Source organism: Orcinus orca, chromosome 2 (assembly GCF_937001465.1).
Source record: "Orcinus orca chromosome 2, mOrcOrc1.1, whole genome shotgun sequence".
Taxonomy (NCBI): Eukaryota; Metazoa; Chordata; class Mammalia; order Artiodactyla; family Delphinidae; genus Orcinus; species Orcinus orca.
Window position 1 is genome coordinate 164,857,530 of NC_064560.1, and position 18,470 is coordinate 164,875,999.

The 18,470-nt window shown below is 52.8% G+C and overlaps 1 protein-coding gene across 2 annotated transcripts in view; it reads right to left on the reverse strand.

Moving 5' to 3' along the window:
- SPTB (spectrin beta, erythrocytic) overlaps positions 1-18,470 on the reverse strand; it is a 125,338-nt gene that overhangs the window by 28,091 nt on the left and 78,777 nt on the right. For both annotated transcript variants that reach the window (XM_049706363.1, XM_004262126.3), the window contains exons 10-21: positions 16,969-17,086; positions 15,730-15,888; positions 14,504-14,806; positions 13,409-13,559; positions 11,931-12,798; positions 10,733-10,870; positions 4,792-5,548; positions 4,121-4,323; positions 3,947-4,037; positions 2,324-2,470; positions 664-927; positions 75-281 (exon numbers count right to left, since the gene is read on the reverse strand). In XM_049706363.1, coding sequence (XP_049562320.1) covers positions 75-281; positions 664-927; positions 2,324-2,470; positions 3,947-4,037; positions 4,121-4,323; positions 4,792-5,548; positions 10,733-10,870; positions 11,931-12,798; positions 13,409-13,559; positions 14,504-14,806; positions 15,730-15,888; positions 16,969-17,086 — 3,406 coding nt within the window. The remainder of the gene's footprint in view (positions 1-74; positions 282-663; positions 928-2,323; positions 2,471-3,946; positions 4,038-4,120; positions 4,324-4,791; positions 5,549-10,732; positions 10,871-11,930; positions 12,799-13,408; positions 13,560-14,503; positions 14,807-15,729; positions 15,889-16,968; positions 17,087-18,470) is intronic.

An 18,470-nucleotide genomic window follows, 5' to 3' on the forward strand; every position in this document is an offset into this window, starting at 1 on the left:
GGGCAGCCGCCAGCTATCCCGGTGACAGCTGCCGGCTCAGCCGCTGGGGGAGGGGGGAGCTGCGGCCCACCCACCGTCTCATCCTCTAAGTCCCGGCTGATCTGCAGCCTGGCTCTGGATGATTCCAGCTGCTTCTTCCTCCTCCCCAAGGGCTCCAGAAGGTCCAGGAACCGCTTCTCGATGCTCAAGTCTTCATGCTCCGCCTCCTCTCCCAGCGAGGGCATCTGGGCAAACAGCTCCTCCAGTTCCACCTTCCGCACGTTCACTTGGTCCTCCACACGCTGGGACACAAGGGGACAGTGTCGGCACCAGCCCTGGCACCTGGGCAGCCCCTCATCCACTTCATCGTGCAAATCCCACCCATCCTCAAAGGCCTGGTTTGAGCTCAGCCTCCCCTAAGAAGTCTCCTTGGATTGCCCCCACCTCATCTTTTGCCCCTCTGAGCGTCTGTCCTATACTTCTCACGCACACTTTTATTACCTCGTCTGGATCCCTCCCTGTCTTACCCATTGCAAAAGGGTAGGAGCTGGGCTGTGAACCAGGAGACCTGATAAAAAAGCCAGCCCAGCTAAGGGCACAGGAGGGTACTCTCTTTCAGGTTGCAGATTTGCTTCCAAGACCCCCTCCATTCCAACACCCTCAGTCTACAACCTGCTCACTTGCCTTCAGCTTAGCCAGCATCCTGTTGACGCTGGTCAGGTCCTTGCCCAGGTCGTCCGACCGTAGCTGGTCCTCCATGGCCTTGATCCACTTGTTGAGGTCGGCCTGGGTCTGTGAGCGCAGGTCAGAGCTCCTGGCGGCTGAGAGGTGCTGGGTCGTCTCCTGTGTGGTGGCCTGAAGCTCATCCCAGAGCCGGTGCAAGGCTTCCAGCCTCTGGGACACCAGGGCCGCAAACTGGGGCTTCTCCTCCATCAGCTGCTTTCCTTCCTGTGTGGGGAAGCAGGAGAGTTCACCCTCTGACCTTGGAGAGCCGCCTTGTTCCAGGTGGTTGCAAAGGGCTAACCGAGGGGAGGTCAGTGAGGCAAAGGATCTGCCTAAAACTCAGGTGAGGCTCAGCTGAGAGACTCTGCACCCCCAGAGTTATTTGCAGTAGAAGACTCTGCACCCCCAGAGTTATTTGCAGTAGAAGGTGGGACAGGGAGAGCGTGTCTGGGGCAAATGACTCAGGGAGACTGTAGCATAGGGAGCTGCAGACAAGAACCAGCTAGTACTAAAATTTTTTTTAGTTATTTAAAAAAAAAAGATTCAAGATCCACCCAGGTACAACCACCATGGAAACCTCCCTGTGAGTTTGTTTGTTTATCTATCGTGCCGCGCAGCTTGCGGGATCCTAGCTCCTAGACCAGGGATTGACCCTGGGCCCTCAGCAGTGAAAGGGCAGAGTCCTAACCACTGGACTGCCAGGGAATTCCTTCACCCTCTCTTAATTGTCTTGCCAGAATCTGTGCACTGACCTTCAGTGGTATCTTTTAGTTGCTGAGTTTGTCTTGTCTGGTTTTCACCCACATAAATGTATCTTTTTTGGAAGGTTACAGATGATTTGGGCCTAGGAATACATACTTGCTAGTAATAGTTAATATTTATTGAGTGCCTAATAATTGCCAAGTAATACTCTAAGTGCTTTAATGCTCACAACTCCCTCGGGTGGGTACCGTTATTATCCTCATTTTACAGATGAAGAAACTGAGGCGCAGGGAGGTTGAGAAGTCAGACAGCCTGGCTCGGAGCCTGCACCCTTAGCCACGATGGACACAGCCTTGTGTGGCCCTAGGCCCGCTTTTTCCAGATAGCCACAGCAGGGAGGGGCAGAGGTACCTCCCTTCCTATTCCCAGATCTAACTCCGGCCACATTCTGACTTGGGCCCCTGGGCAAGCTTGTTACAGGGGGGACCCTTGGTACGAATGACCACTCCCTGGTGGTTTGCCCATCCAAACAGTGAGGGTCAGTAGCCCCTGGCCCATTCTGCTCATCTCACATATTCCCCTGCCCCTGGGCAGGACAGCGCGGGGCCCTGGTGTGGATGATGGAAGGCAGACAGAGGTTACTGCCCTCCCAGCACTGAAAGCTGAGGCTCTGACTCTGTGTCCTCAGTGTCCTGGACTGTCCCCAGACTCAGGTGACCCAGAGGAGGCACCCATTCTGACCGGGTTTTATAAGACTGGACGTATCAGGAGCTCTGAAGGTCTAACTACTACTTGGAGAAGTTTTTCACGCTCAGGTTCTACACCGTCCAGCAAGCTGCGGGCCAGTGTCCATGCCCTGTGTGAAGCGCTGCTCAGGGAAGCATCCCGAGCAGACAGCCCAAACGCTCGCTCTACTCACTGCATCAATGTTCTCTAGCCACCCCTGGTGGGAAGCCAGCTCTGCCACGAACGCCTGATGCTTCAGCCATTTGTTGTGAAGGCTTCGAGCTTCATCATAGGAGACGTCCTGAGATGTCAGCAGCTTGTCATTGATCCAGAGAGCGAGCTGTGGGCAGAAAGAGTGGGTTCAATGGTCCCCGAGTGTCCTTCTTTGGCCAGGGGCTCAGGGCAGGACTGCCGCCTAGCTCTGGCTGCGGAAGAAGAGGACCAAGGGGAGGAAGTAGGAGCACAGCAGAGTACTCCCCTCCAACGCTGGATCCCTAACTCCCAGCACAGGAAACTTAACCTGCGTTGTCTCAGGGTTAAAATACAGGCACTACTGTGTCTTCCCCTCTAGAGTGTGTGCACTATGACACCAGGTATATTTATACTTCTCTCCATATTTCCAGGACCGAGGACAGGGCCTGGCCTACTGCAGGAACTCAACAAGTGTTTACTGAATGGATGGATAAATCAACCCTTTGGCAGTAGGGGGAGAAATCATTAATAAACACGGAGAAAGTGTTCTCTGAGGAAAAAGCCAAGGCAGATCCTATAATTAACAATGAAGGAAGAACTGTGATGAGCCTCTGATGTTTCCAAGATGTCCTGGCACCATAACAAGCCTGGTTGGTACCAAGGGCAGAGGTGGGTGAAAACAAAGTCATTTGGGTTGAGAGGAAAGGGGTATGAGGATGGAAGCAAGAAAGAAGTCAGGGGAAGCCCCATTCCACATGGAAGTACTGTTCACGGAAGGACCTAGGAGTGCAGGTTAAAGACCTTCCTGTACAGCTCTCCCCAGGCTGAGCGAGGAGCTTCTGAGTCAGCAGTTCTCCAACCAGAAGGTTGGTTGAGAATGTTGCTCTTTTTCACCCCCTAAGTTCTGGTTCATCTGGGCCCAAGTGGGGCCCAGGAGTCTGCATCTAACCAGAGCCAAGACTGGCTCCATAATTTGCAGGGCCTCGTGCAAAATGGAAATATTCAAAATTATTAAGAATTTCTCAGTGCTTTGTGACCACTGGATGGGTGGGATAGGGAGGGTGGGAGGGAGGTGCGAGAGGGAGGGGATATGGGGATGTATGTATACATATAGCTGATTCACTTTGTTATACAGCAGAAACGAACACAACATTGTAAAGCAATTATACTCCAAGAAAGATGTAAAACAAATTTTTTTTTTGAAAGTAGAATCTGCTAAAGGAAAACTATTAAAAAAAAAAAAAGAATTTCAAGATGGCAACAGGAGAGCATTAAACTAAACATGGGGCCCTTGTAAGCACGGGCCCTGTATGAATGCACAGGTCACATGACCTTCAGGCCGACCCTGACCACGGCCCTAGGTGACTCAATACAGATAGTCCTCAGGCCACTTTTTGAGAAAGCCTGCCCTGGACTTGACAAATTAGAAGCTATCTTTACAGATTTGAAAAAGAAATTGTGGAACCAAAGATTCTAGAGGATGAAGGACTTAAGCTGTCAAGTGCCCAGAGCTCCCCACTTATGGAATCCAGACTCCTGAGTCTAGAAAGGACTTCCCACCTCTAGGACGCTCTGCTTCTAGAAGGAATCTCCTGCAAAGTGGCCAGCCTGGCTGGAGCCTCACCTCCTTGCAGTTCTGCAGGAAGTTCTGGAGCTCCAGGTTGTCTCTCAGAAGGACTGAGGCCTCCTGCGCCTTCTCGTCATTCTTCCTGTGCCTGGAAGGGAAGCCGGAGCCACAGTCACGATGGTGCTGTACCACCACCCTACCGGGCCCCGTGACCCTAGGGGCGGAGGGTACCTGTCCTCAATCAGCTGCACCTTCTCCTTGATCTTGTCTGAGTAGAGGTTTCCTTCAGCTACCAGCTTGTTTCCAGAGTCCACAGGACTCAAAACCTTATCCCGGTTGTTCTCCATAGACACCAGGAATTCCTCAAACTTCCGGATCCTGGCCTCTGCAGCTTCTAGGGAGTCTGGGGGCTCCAAGTGAGCCAGAGTGTATTCCTGTTGAAGCAAGTTTCCAGAACAGGCATGAAGACAAGCTGAGGAGGCGGGGAGGGCACCCGCCAGGCAGGCGCACCATGTGGTCATGCAGGCGACAGCATGAATGGTACCCCCTGGAGCTGTGGAAGGAAGGAGCTCCCTGGGTCTTGTTCCCCACCCCCACTCGGGGGCATCTGATCAACAGGGTACCTAAAGCCACATGGAAGGGTAACCACCCGGGGAAAAATTCACTTCACTAGCCTCTAACTGGCCCAAGAACAAGACGTAGCCTGTGACACGGGGCTGGAAAGGGCACATGATGAGGAACGAAGAGGACTGTCCTCCGAACTAGCAGCTAGAGAGAGTCCAAGAAAAGCATAATTTGGTCCCTGAGCCCTGTTGCAGACTTACGACATAAATTCCCTATTGCCCTGAGAGATGCCCCCTGGCCCCTGAATGCCTCTGAATGCCCTGAATGCCTCGCCCTACCTGGTTGCTGAGGATGGCTTCAGCCTGCTTGGCATCCTTCTGGAACTCCTGGAAGCCGAAGCAGTGGGTGAGGGCATGGCTGCGGCTCTCCCACATCCGGTGCAGGGCATCCCAGCCCTTATCCAGGCCATCCAGCCGCTGGCCCAGGAGCAGGTACTCCGGGTCCGTCTGGCCATGGATCACCTTCTCTCCGGATGCCTTGACCTGCTGGTAGCTATTCTGGTGCCTGTCAATGTCATCCTTGATGGCCGCATGCTGCTGCAGGAGCTGCTCAGCCTCTGGGAGGGACTCAGGCATGTCCTTGGAGGCCACGTCCTTCTGGGCCGTGGACAGCCAGGCCTGGAAGGCATCCAGGTCCTGCAGGAAGGCCTGCAGCAGGCTGGCTTCCCCCAGCGAGGCCTCCTGGCTCTTCAGGGCTTGCTGCAGGGCCTGCCACAGCTCCTCCACATATGCCTGCCGCTGGCCAATGTCCTTCTTCAGCTCAGGGTGTGACTCCATCAGCTGCTGCGACTCCTGCCGCAGGGCATCCACGCGGGCATGGATGGCGGCCACGTCACGCTCCAGCCCCGACAACTTGCGCTGGATGGCGATGACGCCTGTCAGGTCCCGGCCCAGGTCCTTTGTAGACTCCACCACCTTTGTCTTGTCCATCACCCACTTGCTGGTCTCCTCGCAATCCACACAGTAGCTGTGCACCCGGAGGGCCGAGTCCACAGCCTCCCGCCGTTCCAACACCATGGTCTGGAATTCCTGCCACCTGCCGAGGGAGATGGGGGACACAGAGACACCGTCTTTCTTTTTTTTTTTTTTTTTTTTTTTTGTGTGTGTGTGTGTGTGGTACGCGGGCCTCTCACTGTTGTGGCCTCTCCCGTTGCGGAGCACAGGCTCCGGACACACAGGCTAAGCGGCCATGGCTCACGGGCCCAGCCGCTCCGCGGCATGTGGGATCTTCCCGGACCAGGGCACGAACCCGTGTCCCCCGCATCGGCAGGCGGACTCTCAACCACTGCGCCACCAGGGAAGCCCGACACCGTCTTTCTTAACGCTTCCCACAGGGTGTCCCTTCCACATTTAGAAGGGACACCAGATTTCCCTTCCAGAGTCTCTCCTGATAGGCCTTGCACGCTGAAACAAGTCATCTATCCAACAAACTGTCATGAGTAAAATATGTTTATCCAATTTTACTCAAGACAACATAACTGCCAATCAGAGCTTTCCATCAGCAGGAGGTGAGCTGTGATGTTATTCCAACCATCAGTAAAGGAACATGATGCTCTGTATGGAAGCTCTATATGTAGTTGAATTTCAGGCAAACGTACAGTTTCCCCAGAGTTTGAAAAATACAAGCATACCTTGCTTTATCGTGCTTCGCTTTACTGTGCTTCACAGATATTACAGGGTTTTTTTGTTTTTTACAAATTGAAGGTCTGTGGTGACCCTCTGCTGAAAAATCTATCCCTGGCATTTTCCCAACAACATTTGCTCACTTCATGTCTCTGTACTACTTTTTGGTAGTTATTGCACTATCAAACTTTTGCTTTATTATATTTGTATGGTGACTTGTGGGCAGTGATCTTTGATGTTACTATTGCAAAAAGATTATGACTCCTTGAAAGCTCCTATGATTAGCATTTTTTAGTGATAAAGTATTTTTAAATTAAGGTATGTACGTTGTTTTTCTAGGCATAATGCTTTTGCACACTTAATAGACTACAGTATACTGTAAACAACATTTATATGCGCTGGGAAACCCCCCACATTTGTGTGACTCTCTTTATTTTGATATTTGCTTTATTGGGGTGATCTTCAACTGAACCCACAATATCTCCGAGGTACACCTGTCATGAAAATAATTAGAAGCCTCCCATTATCAACCTCAAGAATGCTTTAGGACACAGGGTCCCAGCTTCCCCAGAGGAAACACACAAATGCCTAAGACCAAGTTCCAAGTGCCCAGGGCCTAAGAAAAGCCACCATGGTTCTAAAACAAAAGAGTCCTGGTGAAGAGAAGGAAAAGGAAGAGGAAGGGGGAAGGAGAAGCTGGGATTATAATTAAAACATCATTTTAACCTTCAATGTGCAGTCTGGAATGAAACTGGGGAGGGTGCAGATGTTGGGCAGATGTCCTGGGGTTGGCCTGCAGCCCACAGTAAGCTTCTTCTAAAGAGCTGCCCATTAGCCTGGGCCCAGACCACCAGGGACACCTCCCGTGGACCCAGGTTTACTCATCCTGCATCACCGTAATCTAGATGCACACGATAGTATGCTGAACACACATTCGCTAATTGAGCCTAACTCTCTTGAATATCCACAATGTATAAGCATTATGTTAGACTTTGGGAGGATACAGTCATAGCTAGACTTTGCTCCACGGAGTGTATGGGTTAGAGAGAAATTAAGACAAACTCACCAAAAAACGATAGTATAAAATACTACGTACATAGCGCATACCAGGCAGAGAGGACTAAGGGAGCTGTGAGGAGGGATAATAGCAATCTCATGGTGGTCATCTGAGCTGTATTTCAATGGGCAAACCTCCAGTGCGTCCACGGGAGTGATCTATTTAAGGATGGGGCCCCGAGTAGCTCGCTCATCTTTGCGGTCCCAGCACCGGGGGATGGAGGTGGAGACAGGAGGCAGATGGGCTGGGCAGAGCACACTGTGGGCGTTCCCAGGGTGACCGTGGCCGCTAGTCTGGGGGTGGAAGACAGGCCTGCAAACAGAAGTGAGAGATGGGCCAGGAAGGATCGGGAATTCCGAGAGAGAGAGAGAGAGAGAGAGAGAGAGAGAGAGAGAGAGAGAGAGAGAGAGAGGGAGAGAGAGAGCAAAAAGAGCCCAGAGGAAGGATTGGGAATTCCAGGAAAGAGAGGAGGGAGAGTCCAGACGTGAAGTCCCTCAACTCTGGGTAGTTCTGTGCCTGGTGCGTGGATGCGGCTGAGGCTGGACCTCAAGGGAAAGGAGCAGAAGATTTCCTCCAAGGTGGTCTGGAACCACTGTGAAAGGACAGCAAGGCACTCCAGGGCTGTGAGATCTCCCAGCTCCGTCCAGAAGCCACAGGAGAGGGTCTGGCGGTGCCCCTGGAACAAGTGGCTCCATGGCGGTTTTCCAGACTTTTCCTGGTGGGGCCTCACTGCAGCCACCAGGTAGAGCCCACACAGGGGACAGGGTGAGGTTTGGGTCTAGTCTACCTCCTGAACCCCCCTTCCCCTCCACTGCACCATCTCCAAAAGGAAGGCAGTTGATAGAACTGCTCTAGGCAGCACTGGCCAGACCATGTCAGGAGTCCAGGTTTGGTCCTGGGCCCAAGATTGTTAAGAAAATGTTGGTCAACTAGAAGGCATGTGGTGGGAGGTAATCACACATTCAGTAAGTGTTTGAATGACTCATATGTGCCGAGCCTGGCAGAAGATATTTCAGTTTTGTCCCCGGTCACTCATTCACTGTGTTATATCACACAGCTACCAAGTGCCTTGTGCCAGGCCCCGTTCAAGGCTCTGGGCATGTAGCAACGAACAAAGCAAAGTGCTCTCATTCGAGTGGGCAGAGACACATAAGTGTTTAATCCATCAGGTGGTGACAAGTACAATGGAAAAAACGAAAGCAAGATAACAGGAGGGAGGCAGAGGAGCTGGATAGGAAGGAGGTAGTGATACTCTGAATGGGGTGGACAGTGCGGGCTGCTCCAAGAAGCTGACACGTGAGCTGAGATCTGAGCGAGGGATTAAGGCAAGTGGCTATTGGGGAAAAGAATATTCTGAACAGAGGGAACCTCAGCAGCAAAATGCTTGGTGCTCAGAGCACTGTGAACAATATATGAAGATACTGCTCTTCATTCGCTTACAGTCTAGTAGAAAAGTTCTTCGGGACAAAATTATAATACAAGGTAGAATGTGAAGCTTTAAGCCAGTCGAGGGAGGGAAAGATACTTTTTCATCCTGGAAACTGGGAAGGAGAGGAACCCAGACTGGCCTAAAAACAAGCATGATTTAGACTACGTAGTTGGAGGAGGATGCACTCTGTAGAGAGAACAGCAGCGACTGGGAGGCAGGACTGTGGATGGGGTGAAGAATGACAACTGTCTTTAAAAATACTTGAAGAGGGCTTCCCTGGTGGCGCAGTGGTTGAGAGTCCGCCTGCCGATGCAGGGGACACGGGTTCTTGCCCCAGTCCGGGAAGATCCCACATGCCGTGGAGCGGCTGGGCCCGTGAGCCATGGCCACTGAGCCTGCGTGTCTGGAGCCTGTGCTCCGCAACGGGAGAGGCCACAACAGTGAGAGGCGCGCGTACCACACACAAAAAAAGAAAACCTGAAGAGCTATCATGTGGAAGAAGAATCAGGGTAAGTTCCGTTATCTCTAACGGGCAGAGCCCGATTTTCAAGGAGGCAGATTTCCACTCATGATGAGATCAAACTTTCTACCCAAAAGGAGCTGCTCCCAAATGGGGTGTGCTACACGGGGACGGGGCAAGCTCCCTATGCTTGGAATGTTTGTGCAGGATGCAGGCTGTCTGGGGTACATGGCTCAGGTACCTTTCGACACTCAGATGTCATGGAAAACCATTTTACCTTTTCGCACCTCAGGTTCTCTCTCACCTGAGGATAAGTATCTTGCTGTATTACACTTAGGATGGTGTATGGCTTAGAGGTCTGTAAGATCATCCTCTGAGCATAACTCATCAAAGCAGCTGACAAGCTCTTCCTGTGTGTCGTGCACACGCACACACATACATGCAGGCACATGCATCCCGTTACCTCCAAACCTAAAAGAAGAACAAGGAGGCACGCTCCTCCCCGGCATAAACCTCAGATGACGGAGGACCCTCCTGAACTACAGTCCCTTTCTTTGGATGCTCAGATGATAGTGGCTCCAAAGTCACCCCTTGCCTCCTCTTAAGCCCCGACTGTGCTGCTCCTTTTCTTTACAGCTGAGTCTTCCCTAACCCCACCTCCCAGGTTGCCTCGGTCAGAGCCGGGCTCAGGCACAAGTGTGGGGAGAGGGACCGGGGTAGTGGGGAGGTGGCGAACACGTTCCATTGTGTGTGTAGGACCCAGGGTAACAAACAGGACACAGGCGCATGCTCTGTCCTCAGAGGTCCTCAGGGAACTCGTGGCCATTGCACCCTGTACTGAAAGCAGCCCCTCTCCAAAGGCTCCTCAGGGCCTGTTTTTTGTTCTGGCCACGAAGCGTGCTCAAGGCTTGCTGCTAATTCTCCTCTTCATTCGAGCCAGTCTCATTACCGATGCTACATTTTGGTGCCAGCAGGAGCTTCTTTTAATGGACAGTACTTCAGAGCTCTCAGAAAGCAATCTTCCCTGCCTAAGAACGTCCAGGGAAATGCGACATGAGTACCACGTGGCCTGATTCTAACTCTGGATGCACTCAGGACATTCGCTCCATCACTCAGCACATGCCTGCCCCAGGCACAGCATGCGCAGCTCTGTGAACAGGTCTCTCTCCCTCCCTGGGCTGGTCACCACAAAGGTCTCTCCTCCTTACTGCTAAAGCTCCAGTGTCAGAAGGAGGCTCTGGCTGAGTGAGGCAAGAGCTCTGAGGGTACAAACCTGGCAGTGCATAGCAGGCATCCTGACTATTGGGCCACACCCCCAAGGCTCTGGGCCATACCCCCAAGGCTCTGTCAGGTGTCGGGAGAGCCCTTAGCCCCAAGCCCTACCCACACCCTCCCCTGGTATTCAGGTGGTCCTGGGCCACACCCCCAAGGCTCTGGGCCACACCCCCAAGGCTCTGGGCCACACCCCCAAGGCTCTGTCAGGTGTCGGGAGAGCCCTTAGCCCCAAGCCCTACCCACACCCTCCCCTGGTATTCAGGTGGTCCTGGGCCACACCCCCAAGGCTCTGGGCCACACCCCCAAGGCTCTGGGCCACACCCCCAAGGCTCTGTCAGGTGTCAGCCCTTAGCCCCAAGCCCTACCCACACCCCACCTGGTATTCAGGTGGTCCTGGCACTTCTTCACTTCCCCACTGCGTGGGTGGCTGCTCTCTAGCAGGCTGTTGGCAGCAAGGTTCACGCCATCAATCTGAGCCATCAAAGTCTTCATCTCCTGGTCCAGTATATCAAACCTGATGTGGACAGAGAAAAGGAGGATTGGGAAGGCAGCAGCGGCCAGTCTCCAGAACGTGTAGCTCTTGCTTTCTCCGTCCACCTCCTAAATACATTGACCAGGTAAGAGGGGAGAAAGGTGTGCTGACACACCCTATTTTCTGGTTCATGGGTCCAGTTGCATGGTTTAGCATTTCCTGGGTCAGGCTGGGAGAAAACTGGTTACTTATAAGACAATTGGCTAAACAGAGAGGTTTATGGGAAAATGAGGTGTAGGAGGTGTTAATCGCCACAGAGACTACCTGCCATGCCTCCACTGCCCCAGCTGCTGCTCATGGACCCTAATTCCACTGCCTTGACACCTGGATCTGAAGGATACCTCCCCAGCCGGGTGCTCCATCCCTGGTAGGAGAAGGCAGAGCTGCTTGGGGGAGGGGCACCATGTGGTTATGAAAGCTGACTCTTCTGAGATACGAGCCCAGGTCCCTCCAGCATCAGCGTGGGACCACCTTGGCCTGATCGAGGAGTGACTTCTTTTCCTCAACTCCTTGGATCCTGTACTCAGGATGATGGGACGCCGCACAGACTGGGGGCACGCCCTCCCATGCCAGAGTGTTGATGGAATCGGAATAATGGAAATGAGAGTGGCCTTGCAGACTGGTGATTTACAAACTGGTCTCTGTGGCCCCTCGGGGTTCTGTGGTTTAGGGACTGCCAAAGAAAGCTAGAGCTTGTGGGATCCAGCCTCTCGCACCCCCTTCACCACAAGCACTCCACTTTCCACTGTGTTATATGTCAGGGGTTCCATCTACCATTCATTTGAACAAAGGCTGCTGTAGCTGAAAAGTCATCAAACACCTGGACCAGAAAGAGCCCCTTTGTCTTATTTTGAGGAAGGTCCCAGGGGGTGACGTACCAAGCGCCACAGAGCCAGATTAGAACTCGTGACTCTCAGTGCCTGGCCTCTGTGACCAAGGGCATCCTATGGCCTCTCAGAGACCCTTGTGGATCTGGAGGCTGTTCCAGCACTAGGAGCACAGACCGCGTAGGGGGAGGCAAGAGGGAAGGGCCGGCCCTGACCTGTGCTGCACGACCTCCAGGTCCTCCAGCGTGTCTGGGATGTCCATCTGGGCCAGCCACTTCCCCTTCTCACCCATCCACAGTTCACAGGCATCTGTCTCCCCAAACACCGTGTACAGGTCCAGGGCATCCTGCAGCCTCTGCCGACGCATGTCCGCTTGGGCCACCACCTGCACGTAGAGATCCCGGAGGGCCTGCAGCCGGTTGGTCACATCTGGGGAATCCCGAAACTCTTGGGGGAACCCCTTGGCCTGCTTTTCCAGATGCTCCATCACCCCACGGTTCTCCTCTAGCTCCTCCATAAAGTCCTTGTGCTTCTTGCCCAGGGCCTGTGTGGCCCCTTCATCCTGCCCCACATCTCCCGAGAGCAGCCGGTGGGCATCTTGCAGCCAGGCCTTCAGATCGTCCGCATCGCCCTGGAACTGAAAGAAGTTCTCAGCGTCCTGGAGGTTCTTCTTGCGGAAGGCAGCCAGCTCCTTCAGCTGGTTCCACTGGGCAGACACCTCCTTGATCCGGGCCTCGATCTGCGGGTGCCCAAACTCCTTGCGTGCAACCATGCCCTCAGCCTCCTGGAAGGTCTGGTCCAGGTGGGCGTCCAGCCCGCGCAGCTCGTCCTCGAAGGCCTTGTGCTTGCGCTGCAGGATGAGCACACTGGTCAGGTCCTTGCCATAGTCCAGGGAGGAGTAAATCTGCTCCTTCTCTTTGATCCAGCTCTCGGTCTCATCCATCTCCCAGAAGAACTTCCAGAGCCGCTTGGACTGCTCCAGCTGGGCCTTGCGTCCGGCTGCCGTGTTGCTCAGCTCCTCGAAGCACTGCTCCAGGTGGCTGACACGGTCCTGGATGACCTGGGGGTCGCAAGGCTGGTACCCTGGGAGGAATGGGAGGAGGGAGGACAAAAAGGGTAAGGGCTTCATCTGAAGGGCAACCTTCAGATCAGGTGCCAGGCTAGGACCATGTTGTCTAGAACCTGCCATCTCACTGGGGCTTTGGGATTGGACGCAGGGGGTCCCAGTTCCCAGTTGCTTAGAGGACAGGCTTTTAATTAGTTCTTTTTAATGAATTCCCACAAAAAATTCAGGAATAAGAGAGGTTAAAAGTTGGGTCAACTCTGACTAGAAATGCACAATGTAAAATTATTTTTAAGAAGAACCAGGCACAAATTTCAAGATGATTCTTCAAAGAGGCAGTGGGGGTCACCTATCTGAGACCAGAAGCTGTAAACCTAAATTGTCTCTGCCATAACTTGGACTAGCAGAGAGAATGAAAGATGGAGCATGCCTTCTTGGTTCTTATAAATCCTTCTGATTATAGATGGCCAAAGCAGTTGCCTGTCCTCTGAAGAATTTTGCTATCCCTCAAACTTCTTTCTTGCACCATTAGTTGATGAAAGAGGCAGAATTGTACAACTAGATTTATCCAAGCTGGGGTGCTGGAGTGCTGAGCCAGAGGCCTCAACAGGAAAACACCTGTGGCCTCACCTGGCTCCTCAGTGAACTGAAGAGTGGCTGTGATGATCGCATTCACTTTGTCCCCTTGGATGGCGATGTCAGCCTCCATCAACTTGTGTTTTTGGAGCAAGTCCTCGACCTCCAACAAGTGCTTCCCGAACTCGGCAGACAAGAGGTGAGCCTGGCAAAGAGGACAGATAAGGTAGAGGGAGCGAGGAGAGGTGAAGAAACCCACTCGCTAGGAGAAGACCCCTCTGAAGGGAGCGTCCGTGGCGTGTTGGGGCCAGGATGAGTCAGATGCAGCTGGAAAACGGCTGCTGCTCAGCGGGAAAGAAGCTACAGAGCAGGAGTTCCCACTGGGGATGCCCATTAAAATCATTCAGGGAGGGCTTCCCTGGTGGCACAATGGTTGAGAGTCTGCCTGCTGATGCAGGGGACACAGGTTCGTGCCCCGGTCCGGGAGGATCCCACATGCCGCGGAGCGGCTGGTCCCGTGAGCCATGGCCGCTGAGCCTGCGTGTCTGGAGCCTGTGCTCCGCAACAGGAGAGGCCACACAGTGAGAGGCACGCGTACCGCAAAAAAAAAAAAAAAAAAAAAAAAATCATTCAGGGAGCACCTTTCAGGAGCTCAAGCCCTATACTCAGTCTCCTATGTGTGTCCCTGACTTGGGGCCTGGGCATGTGTATTTTTAGAAAGCTCTGTGGTCAGTCTGATGTGCATCCTCAGTTGAGAGCCACTGCGGTAGAGGGAGAGGAGACAGACTTCTTGGTGGCTATGTGCCGGGAGGTCTGGGTTCCCACCAGAGTCAAATCGTGATTACCCAGAGCCTGATTCTCCAGGCTCCTGATGGATGTCTGCGTCTTCTAGGCCCTGCAGGTTGGCACCTGCGCTACTATGAACCCCAGATTTCTTGATCACGGGGAATACAGAAGATCTGGGCTGGAGCAGTGTGAGCTAAGGCGTTGAGAGGCGGATGCAGCCCGATGCTGTGCTGCCTCGGATTCTCCACTCTGACTCAGGGAGGTGGGGCTGGGAGGTGCCTATGGAAGCACGCTCCCATTGCAGGGCAGGTGCTGAAGCCCCAGGCGGACACGGGGGTGGGGGATGGGGGTGCCTGAGCCCACCTTGATCTCGTCCATCCAGTCGATGCTGTGCAGCATATCCTGGAAGAGCTTCTGCAGGGCCAGCGTCTTCTCAAGCCTCTGGCGCCGGGACTGCAGCAGCTCCTGCAGGTAGCTCCACAGGCGCAGGACGTTGCCCTTGCGGGCCGTGATGCGCTTCTGGTCGTGGTAATTCTCCCGTTCCAGCTCCTGGGCCAGGTCCTCCAGGGCCCTCACCCGCTCCTCGTAGGCAGCTGTGTCCGTCTCAATGGCCTCATGCTTCTTCTTGGCAGCCTCCACAGCTGCCAGGTCGTACCCGAAATTATCCTGTCCCCCAGGGAAGAAAACAGGCAGCTCAATCAGGCTCCCCCTGGCTGGTCCCCAAACGCAGAGAAACAGCGGTTCCCTCCGGAACAACTGCTGGACCGGAAAGCCCTTTCCCAACGAGTTACTTCTGCCATCTTTTCCAGCCTATCTTATCAGAGCCAAGTTCCAAAGACTAAGTGTCTTACAAGAACCTTTACAAGAAGCTTGTGATTTACTCACTGTGCCATCCTTGTGGGTAACACTGGGTGAATATTACTAACAGAGCTCTTTCACCACCTGCTGGCATTCACCACCCTGCCTTGTGCGGACCTGCCTGATTCTGGGCAGGAAGGGGCTTCTCACTAGGAAACCATGCAGCTGTACACAGATGGTTTACCCCCATGCTATCTGGGGTACACGCACACTCTCCAATTCTCTCAGAATGCTTGCTTTCCCCTTTCTGGATGAAAGGGGAAATTTGATTCCAAGCTCCAAGTGGGAAGGAACAGATGCTCTCATGGAGAATCAGTCCCGGGGTCGATTTTCAGCTAGTGAAATGTGACACAGCCCCAGAGGCCAGAGTCCAAGGGGCATGTCTGACACATACGAGGTGCACTGCTTTCCTCACATCCCCGGAGGACCACTGAAATGTCAGCCTGAACTCTGGCTCTAGGTGACGCCACTGGCTCACGTGAGACAACTTTTGGGGCCATTTTTGGGTTGTGTGTCTCTTTCCTAAAAATGAGGCTTTGTCAGTCTGGGAGAGTTCCTTTTCAGATGTGAATCTCGATCCGCCCAGTCACAGGGAGCAGGGCTGCGAGACCTGTGGAGAGGCTTATCCTGCTGCCGCCACCGAGCGACCAGCGTGGGCTCCAGCCCTGCTGTCTACTGGGGGCTCTGGAAAGCTCCCCCTCTCCTGCAACCCCAAGTGCGGCCCCCTTTACCTGGGCCACAAGCCGCTGGTTTTCATTGAGCCACGTCTCTCTCATGGCAGCCTTTCGGTCAAAGCGCCGGGCCAACTGCTCTAGCTTCTCCTGCCGGATGAGCTCCTCCCTCAGAGCCAGCTCCCGCCGGTACTCAGCTTCCTCCAGGCTTTCCCAGGCCTGCACGAGGGGCAGAGGAAAGCTCTTGGGATTTGGGGGTCCCGACTATTTCACCCAACACTGAGCGATTTTAGGAATCTAGGCAGAGCCTAGATTAAAGCTCAGGGACAGCCTTTCAGCTTTCCTGTCTGGGCAGAGGAAAGATTCAGGGAGCGCTGGTCATGACCGCCCAGGTCCCTCTTCTCCTAAATCTGCCTCAGACTCATGGTTTAGTACAGTGTTATTTGCCTCTGTGGGCGCTCAGTCAATTCCTGTTGGCTAAATGGCTACCTCCATTCCACTGGAACTTCCAGGTGGTGGTAAGCCTCCAAACCTCCGAAATGTCATAAGGCATTTCCCTTCTGTTAAAAGTAGTCAATATTCTCCAAAAACCCTCAAGGTTCTATAGAGAATAGGCTACAAAACTGGCTCTGAAAAATGGACTCTGGGCATATGAACAGGGGGCTGAACCAGTGGACAGTGGGTAGAGTCTGACCTCTCAGGGCTAGACTTAGCACCCTCAACAGCCAGGTGTGTCGTTAATAACACCACAGGAAGTGGCCTGGCTTAACCGTGTCCTGGGACCATTACATGTGCCCTTATGAGGAGCCCACTGGCAAACCCACTGCATCCCCATTCTTACGGCAGCTTTGAGCTGGAAATGTGCAGCTACTGCCTTTTTCTTTTTTAATTTTTTAAATTGAAGTATAGTTGACCTACAATATTGTATTAGTTTCAGGTGTCTAACAGTGATTCAATATTTTTATAGATTATACTCCATATAAAGTTGTTATAAAATATGGGCTATATTCCCTGTGCTGTGCATTAAATCCTTGTATCTTATTTATTTTATACCTAGTACCTCCCCTTCACCTATCTTGCCCCTCCTTCCACCCCTGAACAGGGGGCTGAAGGGATGCTTGGTGGGTGGAGTCTGACCTCTCAGGGCTAAGCTCAGATAGCACCCTCAATAGCCAGGTGTGTCATTAATAACACCACAGAAAGTGGCTTGGTTTAACCCTGTCCAGGGACCATTCCCTGTGCCCTTATCAGGAACTCAATCAACACACTGGCAACGTGAAATGGAAAACGTTGCTGTACCCGGTTGATGTCGGACACGAGTTTCCCATCATGGGGCGTGTACACTTTCTGATTGTTGGCTCTCATCCGTGACTGGAGGGTAAAAAGTAGGACTTCTAGATTCCCCTTCTCCTGAAACCTGTCAAGAAAAAAGAGGTAGGGAGATGAGTGTCGAGATTCCCACAGCCAGTTTTTTTTTTTTTTCTTCTAATTTTCTGGTCAGCCATGCGGCACGTGGGATCTTAGTTCCCCGACCAAGGATCAAACCCGCGTCCTCTGCATTGGAAGCGTGGAGTCTTAACCACTGGACCACCAGGGGAGTCCCAGCCAGTTGTTCTTTTTTAAGTGAACATGGAACCCTGGCATCTTGGAGCTTGGATAGCAAAACACATTTCTCTTAAAAAAGTAAAGAGGATCTATATAGGTTTACTTACCTGTTAAAAGATCTACCAATCTATCATACTCGCCAGCTGAGATCTAATAGGGGATGAGTCTTTGCAACATAAACCAGAGAAAACAACTACTGCAGCATTTGCTTGTCATTTGCTTCCACGGAGGAATGGCTAACTGGACTGTTCTGGTAATTCCTATAGGTCTCAAGTTTTACTAATCCATACAAAGAAACTCTTCCCTGTTCTGCAAACAGTTGAAGGCTTTTGACTAGCTCTTTACTCCGTTTTTTGCTGAGTGAGTCAATAAAACCATGTATGTTCTTACGTGGAAGCAGCACTGTCCACGTAAGAAGATATTGCACCGCGAGCAACTTTCACCTGAGTACTAATGAGTCAGCTCTCCTGACAACAATGCAAAAGCCCAGATGCTTCTGAGAGGGGAGGAAAGGCTAGGCTCCGGGAGGACATTAGGTGTAGGAGATGAGAACTGGCAACAGGATGGATTTCTGGAACCCAGGGTCCAAGCTCCAGGTAACTAACTGGGTACTTTCCCATTTCTGCCCGTAGCCAAGTATTTACCCACTTCCACCTCCACCACGCAGTAGTCAGAGATCAGCTGGTAAGCAAGGTCCCCACCCTGAGGCCAGCCTAATTCATCTGCCTGCTCACAGGCCCTGCAGGAGGGCTGTGGCCTTGAGCCCTGTCTACGCAGCCAGGAGATGCTACCCCTGTGTGCAGTGCCTGGTAGACTCATGGGGCATGTTATCTGTATTGGATTTAGGACTTTAAAAGTGGGTTAGTGTCAGGCCAGAAATCAGATACTTGTTTATAGTACATCCTAGACTCCGTGTCTCGCCTCTCCCTGCCTGCCAGTCATGAATGAATGAGCGGGGGAGGAACCACCGATGGTGGTTACCACCGATGAGCTAGAAATCTATTTCTGGGGAGCTGGCCAAGCTAAGGGCGGGCGAGCTGGAGTGCCCCGTGTCTGTGTGGGTGTGCGCGTGCACGCGTGTGCACAGTTGTGTTTGCACGTGCATAGGTGCACGTAGGCCCTGCACACGCTGGAGTGAAGCAGAGGTCCCGAGAGGCAGACTGAGTGCTCTGCTAATGGATGAGCAGTGACAGATG